Raw genomic sequence first — 9,371 nt, 5'->3', positions numbered from 1 at the left:
CTACAACACTCAGGATAATCACAGGTTTCAGAGTAGCAGCCGTGTTCGTCTGTATTCGCAAAAAAGAACAGGAGGACTTGTGGCACCTTAGAGACTAACACATTTATTTGAGCATAAGCTTTATAGTACAATCAGACATTCACAGAGATGCTGAGAACATCCACAGTGACAGGGAGCCAGGAGGTGGGATAATAAGGGGGATGTGACTGCTAGACACTTTGGGGGCTGGAGGGGAAGTGGGGTAGGACTGGGGGAGCCTGGCAGTGGGGGAGGGGCTACCAGGGGCGGGGGCAATGCAGGGGAGCGGTGGGGCAGCACTGCCTGGGTGGGCCAGTGGGGTCGCCAGGGCGCTGGAGCAGTGGGGCGGGGCTGAGGAAATGGGGGCGGGGCCGAGGCGGGGCTCTGCGCGGAGCGGGCAGGACAGGTCGCTATGGTGACAGTCACCGGCCGGGCGGCGCGGCAGCGCGCGCGTTGACATCATCCTCGCGCGCCGCACGCTGACCAGGGTGACGCGCGGTTCGGCCTAGCTGAGGAAATTCCGGCGCGCGGTAGGATTTGCGTCATCGCCGCGCGCCGCAGTCCGGGAGGGGCCGGGCCAGGGCCCGGAGGCGGCTGCGGGCGGCGCCGGGACCGATGGGGGTCAGGGCCGAGGAGCCGGGAGATGGCGGGTGAGTCAACGGCACGCGAGGGGCTACGGGGGGGGGATCCCTCTTGTCCTCGGCCCCGCCCCCACGCGCCTCCCGGCCCCGGCGAATGAGCCTCTTCCCCCCCCGGGGCCGTCTGTGCGGGGGGAGACTCCTCCCCCTCCTCTTCCCCCCCCCGGGAGCTCTCTGTGTGCGGGGGGGAGACTCCTTCCCCTCTCCGGGGTTTGTCTGTGTGGGGGGAGACACCTCCCTCTCCTCTTCCCCCCCCGGGGCCGTCTATGCGGGGGGGAGACTCCTCCCCCTCTTCCCCCCCGGGAGCTCTCTGTGCGGGGGGGGGGAGACTCCTTCCCCTCTCCGGGGTTTGTCTGTGTGGGGGGAGACACCTCCCTCTCCTCTTCCCCCCCCCGGGAGCTCTCTGTGCGGGGGGAGACTCCTCCCCCTCTTCCCCCCCGGGGGGGCTGTCAGTGCAGGGGGGAGGCTCCTCGCCCCCCCTGGGGCTGTCTTTGTGGGGGGAGACACCTCCTCTCCCTCCTTCCCCCTGAGGGCTGTCTGTGCGGGGGGGGGCGCCTCCTCACACACACCCCCGGGGGCTCTCTGTGCGGGTCAGGGCCTTTTTTTCTTTTTCCAATCCAGTTCTCAGGGTGGATGGGGGGGCTTTTTCCACTTCCTGGATTACTCGTTGTGTTGTCATCTTTGCCAGACTGCCTTATCCCAGCCATTGCTCCCACTCTGCTTTCTCCTCCCCTTTCACTTTTGGTTTGTGTCCTGTCAGGAGGAGGCTCCCTGGACGCTCTGTTGCAGTTCTACATTTGCTGTGTGGGACCTGCTGGCTTCTCACTTCTCTCTTTGTTCCTTGGCAGATGAGGCTGTGGCAACCAGCCGTGCTGGGGAGTTCAAAGTCGATGCAGAGCAGCCCCTGCTGATGCCCACATGAGGAAGCAGTGCCATTTAGTTCTTCTGGGACACCACAAAGCAATATGAAACCTGCTCATGAGAGAAGCCAGGAATGCCTTCCCCCAAAGAAACGAGACCTTCCTGTCACCAGTGAGGATGTGGGGAGGGTAGCCAGCTGCTCTACCAATCACACGCCAGTGAGCGATGCCCCAGAGTGGTGCAGGAGTGTCGTGGTGACTGGACAGAGCCAAGCACCATTACGATATGGCCTTGGCAATGATGGTGCTGAAGCAGTAGCTGGCCTGACTGTGGATCAATATGGCATGCTATACAAAGTGGCTGTGCCTCCAGCCACCTTCTCTTCCACTGGCCTCCACCCAGTTGTGAACATGAGTCCTCTGCCCCCCAGCTTTAATGTAACCTCTTCCCTGATTCAGCATCCAGGGATTCCATATCCCCCCATCCACTATGCTCAGATTCCCTCTACGTCTCTTCAGTTTATAGGGTCACATTATACTGTGCCCTATGCTGTGCCCCCCAGCTTCCTCCCTAGTCCTCTTCTATCACCTTCTACCAACCTCACCACCTCTCATGTTCCCCGTTTTGTGCCATATGCCTCTCTTTTTCCAGAAGAAGCCACTCCTTCCCCCCAAACTACTTCTCCTGCTCATGCTTTCAGCAAAGCTGCCTCTGTCATCTCCCCTTCAGGCCAAATGCAGCACCATGCTGGAGTCCAGCCACTGGACATCACACAGAGTAGAGTTCCTGTCTATTACCAGATGTCCCGGCTCCCACCAGGGTATTCAACATACGAGACCTCCACTGTAGGGGGAAGCCCAGATCCTCCTCTGCAAGAAAGTCAACTGAGTTCAGAGATAGCCTCTGCCAATGGTGGACAGAGACATCTGGAGCATAGTGTGGTAAGGAGGACCAGTGAGGCTTTGGCCCCTGCCAGCAGTAAAGCTGAAGGCCCGCAGCCTGGGGCTGCAGTGCAGTGTGTGGTGGATGGACAGCTCTTTTCAGGTTATCAGACTCTGAGAACAGAGGACTCTGTGCCAGCTCACAGAAGCACGCCAGACACTGACTTGGAGGTGCAGAGAGTGGTTGGGGTGTTGGCTTCTCAGGATTACTCTATTCTGGCAGCCCAGAGAAAGGATGGCCTGAGCCCTTTAAACCTTTGCCATAATATCCCTGATCAGCAGGGGGAGTCAAGGGGCTTGCTGAGGAACCCAGTGGAAACAGCTGAGAAAAGCCAGGCCAGGAGTCCATTTGTGATGTCCCCTGAGGAGCCGGTTAGACACAGACAGTTACCTAAAGGAATGGTGATAGCCAATGGCAAGCCAGTCTTGGTGCGTATTGGGTCTGAGCCCATCAGGTCTTCTGCTTCAGAAATCCTGATGAGACAGAGTCCAGATGCACAGACCCACAGAAGCTCACATGACATGGACTCAGCCCAGTTGCAACCCCCCAGCTCCTCACATCTGCCCTCCCATTTCATGAAAGGAGCCATCATACAGCTGGCCACAGGGGAGCTGAAGAGGGTGGAAGACCTGCAGACCCAGGACTTTGTGCGGAGCGCTGAGGTTAGCGGGGGCCTGAAGATTGACTCCAGCACAGTGGTGGATATCCAGGAGAGTCAGTGGCCTGGGTTTGTCACATTGCATTTTGTGGTTGGGGAGCAGCAGAGTAAAGTGAGCATTGACGTACCCCCCGAACATCCCTTCTTCGTGTATGGCCAGGGCTGGTCCTCCTGTAGCCCAGGGCGGACCGCTCAGCTCTTTGCTCTACCCTGTCACAGGCTGCAGGTGGGCGATGTCTGCATATCAATCAGTTTACAGAGCTTGAATGGCAACTCTGCTTCTCAGGCTAACTGCCCTCTTGCAGGCCAGCTGGTGCCCACCAGAGAGAGGCCCGAGAGAACAGGTCAGGGGCCTAGAGAGCCATCTGACAGAGCCAGTGAGAGGAAGAATCAGACAGAAAGAGACAGTGCAGCCCAGATTTCCTGTACGGAGTCCTCCCAGCCTGACTCTGGTGCTCAGCACTGCTGGACAGCCCCAAGCTTCCAAAGATACAGCACGCAGGGGGAGGAGTCTCGTCCGTCCCTGCTTCGTCCCTCTTTCATTCCACAGGAGGTCAAGCTGTCCATAGAAGGGCGTTCTAATGCAGGGAAGTGATTTCTCTGAGGCCACGACCTGGGACATCGCCCATGAGTGAGCCTCACCTTTTTCAGGTGGAGAATTTGCACAGACTGAGTGGTGGGTTCACCAGCCTGGCTGCTCTTTGCCGTGCAGAGCTGGATTTGTTCCAGTTCAATTGTTGATCATTGAGGAATCTAGAGGGCTCCAATCTTCAGGGAGCAGCAGCAATGGGCTAACTAAGGATGGAGGACAGGGGATGTGGTCGTGAGCGTGTGACTAGAAGCATTCCAGAGGTTGGGACTTTCACACATCTGTCTTAGTGCCTGAGTTTCCTGCAGGGCAGGGTCTGAGCATTCAGGATGGGTGGGGGAGTCAAGAAGAGTAGACCCAAAAAGCCACTGCTTAAGGTAGCAGGTAAAATGTCTGAAGTTCTTATTCCTCTTTTCGTGGTGGGAAGGGGTGAGTCCCCACTGGGATTCAGGGGACACTGCTCCCAGCACCCCCTTTCTTCACACATGCACTTTAAAAGGAAACTTCTTCACAAATGGAGCTGTTTGTGAGGTGCGGGGGAGATGCAGGTGCTGCTCTGGTGCCCTCTGCTTGATGTGTCTCCTCCACTGAATCCTGTTGGGCTTTCTTCTAACAAAGCATCTGTAGAAAGAGAGATTGCAGTGAATATTAGAAATTGGAGAGGAAGGTCCTAGAGGATGGGTAGGGAGTGATTGAACAGGGAACTGGGGATGGGCCTATGGCAGCTGGGATGGGGCATGAGCTATAGTTGGTTCCCCACTATACAGATACCAAGTAATTATTTGTCACCAAAGCTAAGTCTAATTATAGCATTTCCTAGTGGTAATTGCTGTAATAAAGGTGATATGAAGACTGTATTTTAAAGCTTTCTTCACATGGTCATAACTTTCTAAAAAAAATCTCCTTTGGGGCTTAAACTTTCCATTCTTGGATTCAGAATGTAGCTGAATTTTTGGGGAGAAAACTGAGCCAAAATGTTTTTAAGTTGCTCTTTAGATGAGGATGAAAATGTATTCTTCCACCGTGAAAAGACTGACACTTGTGTACATCAATAAATCAAAATTGGCTGAACTACTCCAAACAAAAACTTTTCAGGTGGCTAATTACTCCTTCCAGTGTAATTTGTTAAATAAATACAACAACTATAAACAAGAGAGAAATGTGTGTGCAGGCATGATACAAAATTTCCACTAAGTTTAGAATCCCTATATCACAGGACTATGGAATAACATGCACAATATCTTTGGACAATTTCGTAGGTGTCCTTTTACACTGGATGCTCTGATGCTTCACTGTGGAGTCCGCTGCAGAACTACACAGTGAAATCGAGAGATGAGTGTTTTTCTTAAACAAGGATGTGTAGAACAGTTTAATACATTATTATGGTAATAACACTCCGTCCAAGTGAAAGTACATGTATTCACACTAACTTGCTCACTCTGGACATTCTTAGTATCGAGTCACCTCTGACTGCACAAGAAGAAATCCAGAATAGGCCAACTAGATGCTGAGAATGAGAGAATCTTCACTTTGGCATATCCTGACTTTTGAGTATTCCTCATTGTATTACAGTCAACAGTTTTTGTATTCAGAACATGCCTGCGTAGAGGTGTTAGTATCTATGAGGAGTGCATGTAGCTCAAGCTTCGAGCTGGGTTCCTGATGGTGTCTCACTCCAGTTCTATTTTGCATATTCTTGCTTTCTCTCCCTCTTGTTTTTTCCTCAATTTCCATCTTCCCAAACACTGCTGCCTGGAGTGCTTGGCTGTTGGGCGCTATTTTTATTCTGTCTCCCTGAGTAGCTTGGGTATCAATGCCTCCAGCTGGTGAATAGTCTTTGCACCTTTTATCTTCCTCCACAACTTTTATTGTTTTGCTGAGCTTGCAGTAGTTGTGGCTCCTAACAGATCAGTGTTTGTCCACATTCCCCTTGATGTGCCTCCTCCAATGAGTTGGCACTGGTGTATGTGCACTATGTGGGAACACTGTGTTTTAGGCATTAAGAAGCTTAGAGAGTCCACAGAACGTTCCTTCACCCGGCATATCTACCTGTCTCTCTAGTGCTGGGATCCCAGAACACTTTTGGCAGTTTATTCTGTCACCATCTTTGAAATGTCTGCACTTATCTCTCTCCCCAAGGCAAACAGGTGCTTTTCCTGTCTTGCTTGTGGATTGGTCTGATGTCAGGAAGGTGCCTGGACCTGTGGCAATGTAGTCTCACCAGGCCTCTACCAGAGCAGAGGTTCTAGCTGTCTTTACTTTTCTCCGGGCTTTGGATGCATAATCTGCAGCTCCCTCTGGCCAATAAGCAATTTCTAGTTAGTCCCATTAGTAAATTTGAGAGACTAAAACCAAAATGACACTTTCTTCCTGGGAAATTTTTGCCTCCCTTGGTTGCAGCAGCAGAGAGGACAAATGTTTGCACAGCACCTTTTGACTGTAAAACAGATTGGCCAAGCTCTAGGTGCTTGGCCTCTCATCACACTTCTTCCCTGCTGTTTCACCTACTTGCTGCTTGCTTGACTCTCCTGCATGAAGATTTTGGTTGTTACACTGGCTTGTCCTGAGTAGCCTGCACTTTGGTTATAGACACAGGGCAAAGAGCCAAGGGGTAGTTTCTGTAGTGGGTTGATAGGTGAGAAGTTATGGCAGGTACACATGCATCTTGGAGTAGAAATGTAAGGGGGCTGGTTGTGTGTATGGAGGGAGATTACTTGAGCAGTTGAATGGTGCAGATCCCTGCCATGTACCTCACTAAATACTGGAGCCTCTTTGTCCCTCTTAGAAAGGGGTTATGAAGAGCCTGCTTCATAGTGAGAGATGTTACTATGCCTGCCCCCTTCACTGTGCTCTGTCAGCCAGCTAAAAGGGTAGGCGCAGATGCCTTCCAATCCATCTACAGCCAGGCTAAAATGTAACTTCAGTGCTCCCCACAGATTGCTCTGTCACCTTTCTTCACCTGACTATCAGTCTGTCCTGCTGGCTGCTTGCATATCTATGGTAAACAGTGCTGATGTGAGCTCAATGGAGGAAGCCAGTGAGAGTGTGACCTTTCTCAATGCTTTTCCTCTTCTTTCCCTCTGCCAATCCCACAGTTCAGCAAGTAAGTTCCAGCTGTCACTCTTCTATTCTGGGCCCTTACAGCAGCACCGAAACCATATCCAAAGGGGAGTACTGAATGAAGGATGTAGGACACTGGACTCTCGCCCCAGAGGCAGGTAACAGAAATGGACCACAGAAGCTGCCAGGTCTCTCAACAGTCAGCAGAATCTCCCCTAGCTGGTTATGGGTGGCTGTAGTGGTAGTTTGTGTGTCGGCTGGTCTCAGGAAAGTCGGGAGGTAGTAAGTGTGGGAGAAGCTGAGAGGAATGACTGTGGGGGAGCCCAAGACAGAATCTGCTGGGGTTCTCTGGTTTGCAGGAAGAGATGATCTGAAAGAGGGTCCAGAATGAGTTGGCCACAGGGGCTTCTATGTTTGCAAGGATGGGGATAGACTTACCAGAGCAATAAGGTATTTCTGCTGTTATGCTACAGAGGGAAGGAGAGCGGCTGACCTCAGCCTCACCAGTGTAGATGATTTGACCAGAGCACTGGGGTCTTCAGGCACATCTTCCCCGCCAGGCTCACGGCAGGGCTTTGGGAAGAGTCTGTAATATGCAATAATGGGGATCTGCAGCCATCTGTTCCATCTCCTGAAACATTCCAGGGGACAGCTGCCCAGCAGAGGCCAGGCCAGTAGCTAGGGTGTACGCTGTTTCCCCAGGAATGGGGGACTAGGTCTGAGTGACAGAGCTCCCATTACTCCCAGACTATGCAGAGGAAGCCCTGGCTAGAAAGGAGGGATGCTGCAGAGGGAGCTCTGCCAGCCCGTCCTAGCAGGGGCACTAGTAAAATGCACTTTTCACATTAAGTGTTTGTTCCATTTCATACCCTTCTTTCCCCTGTAGATAAGTAAAAATCCCTATAACTTAGCAAATGTTCTGTTTGTTAACCACAGCAGCTCAAGCAGCGTGAACACCAGTTCCTGCCTGCAGCAGCGCATGTGCCTTTCCCTAGCGTCAAACTCACAACCACTCTATCTTTCGGGCTGTTCTAAGGCCTGAAATTGTTCAGAGGAAGCTGCTAAAATGGCTCTGAATGTGCATTCTGTACAGGGAATCTGAACCAGGGTGTGCTCTTGGTGCTGTGAATGTGCTGATGGTGGAGACCCCTCCACTGCATTTATATCTGTGTGCGTTGGGGGAAAGGACTGCACAGCTAGCCTCTAGCATCCTTCCCAGGCATGCTAGGCCCCTCCAGACAGACAGTGTACATCTCAGTTTCTCTCCACTTGCATAGCACCTTAGAGTAAGGGGAAGGACTGTTGCATACAAATGGCTTCGGGGTCTCAAGAAATATGGAAGTGCCACGCTGGGGAAATGGGCTGGTCTGACCCACAGCTAGGTGGTCTTGTAGATAACTACTCAACCCTCAACTATAATCCCCAGTTATGTAATGGCTGTATAGACATGTAACCAACTGCATTGTATCTAAAGCCTTAGAACTAGTCAGGTGCTCCCCTCCAACCTTGTTCCAGTCCCTCTCTTCCTACCTGATCTTTAACAAAGCATTAATAATTCTAAGGATAATCTCTATTTTGTTGTGCTTTTTTTGTAACTGTTTTAAATGAATCAATTTGTACTGTATATTTGTACTTTTGGTGAGATCCTTTCCTGTTTTACCATTTTAAGTCTGTACTTGGCTACATACAGATTGTATTTTTATTGTTAATGCTCTTCTTATGAATATTGCATTTAACTTGTTGACTATGTAAACACAGTATATATCTATATATCTATATCTATATATAAACCAATAGTTTTTCCTTCTGTGTTTGCGACTTCTTGCTTCTCTATGGCACCCATGCTCCTTTGGGCATTTGGATGCAGGCCCCCTCTTCTTGTACAAGGTGATCTGGAGGATGACGATGCAAGTGTAAGTAAGTGGCAAGAGCCTGCTCGTAAACATGGCTTATGATCAGTGTCTATGTTCAAACCCTTCTGCGCTGAATATCCAGTTCCTACAGCCATTCCTCTGGGCTAGCCCTGATTAGCAGCAAAGCCTAATCCCCTAATCATAGAATCATAGACTTTAAGGTCAGAAGGGACCATTATGATCATCTAGTCTGACCTTCTGCACAATGCAGGCCATGGAATCTCACCCAACAACTCCTGTAACAAACCCCAACTTATGTCTGAGCTATTGAAGTCCTCAAATCATGGTTTAAAGACTTCAAGGTGCAGAGAGTCCTCCAGCAAGTGACCTGTGCCCCACGCTGCAGAGGAAGGCAAAACTCAGAGCCTCTGCCAATCTGCTCTGGGGGAAAATTTCTTCCTGACACCAAATATGGTGATCAGCTAAATCCTGAGCATGTGGGCATGTCTCACCAGTCAGATACCCAGGAAAGAATTTTCTGTAGTAACTCTGATCCCACCCTATCTAACATCCCAACACAGGCCATTGGGACTACCACTAGTAGTCAAATATCAATTAATTGCCAAAATTAGGCTATCCCATCATATCATCTCCATAAACTTATCAAGCTTTGTCTTGAAGCCAGATATGTCTTTTGCCCCCACTGCTTCCCTTGGAAGGCTGTTCCAGAACTTCACTCCTCTGATGGTTAA

At 51.0% G+C, this 9,371-nt stretch overlaps 1 protein-coding gene across 1 annotated transcript; it reads left to right on the top strand.

Annotated features, from left to right (window-relative positions):
- Window positions 1-517: 517 nt before the first annotated feature.
- On the top strand, window positions 518-8,573 carry ATXN1L (ataxin 1 like). Its single transcript, XM_038368462.2, has 2 exons — window positions 518-668; window positions 1,505-8,573. Exon 2 carries the CDS (start codon window positions 1,622-1,624, stop codon window positions 3,710-3,712), a length of 2,091 nt encoding a protein of 696 aa, XP_038224390.1. The 5' UTR covers window positions 518-668; window positions 1,505-1,621; the 3' UTR covers window positions 3,713-8,573.
- The last annotated feature ends 798 nt before the right edge of the window (window positions 8,574-9,371 follow it).

The sequence above is a fragment of the Dermochelys coriacea genome, chromosome 12 (assembly GCF_009764565.3).
Source record: "Dermochelys coriacea isolate rDerCor1 chromosome 12, rDerCor1.pri.v4, whole genome shotgun sequence".
Classification (NCBI taxonomy): Eukaryota; Metazoa; Chordata; order Testudines; family Dermochelyidae; genus Dermochelys; species Dermochelys coriacea.
Note: the sequence above shows the minus strand (reverse complement) of the source record. Positions and strands in the feature narration are given on the sequence as shown.

What these genes read in the sequence shown, in the direction of transcription:
- ATXN1L (XM_038368462.2), top strand. Translation starts at nt 1,622, where the DNA reads ATGAAACCTGCTCATGAGAGAAGCCAGGAATGCCTTCCCCCAAAGAAA.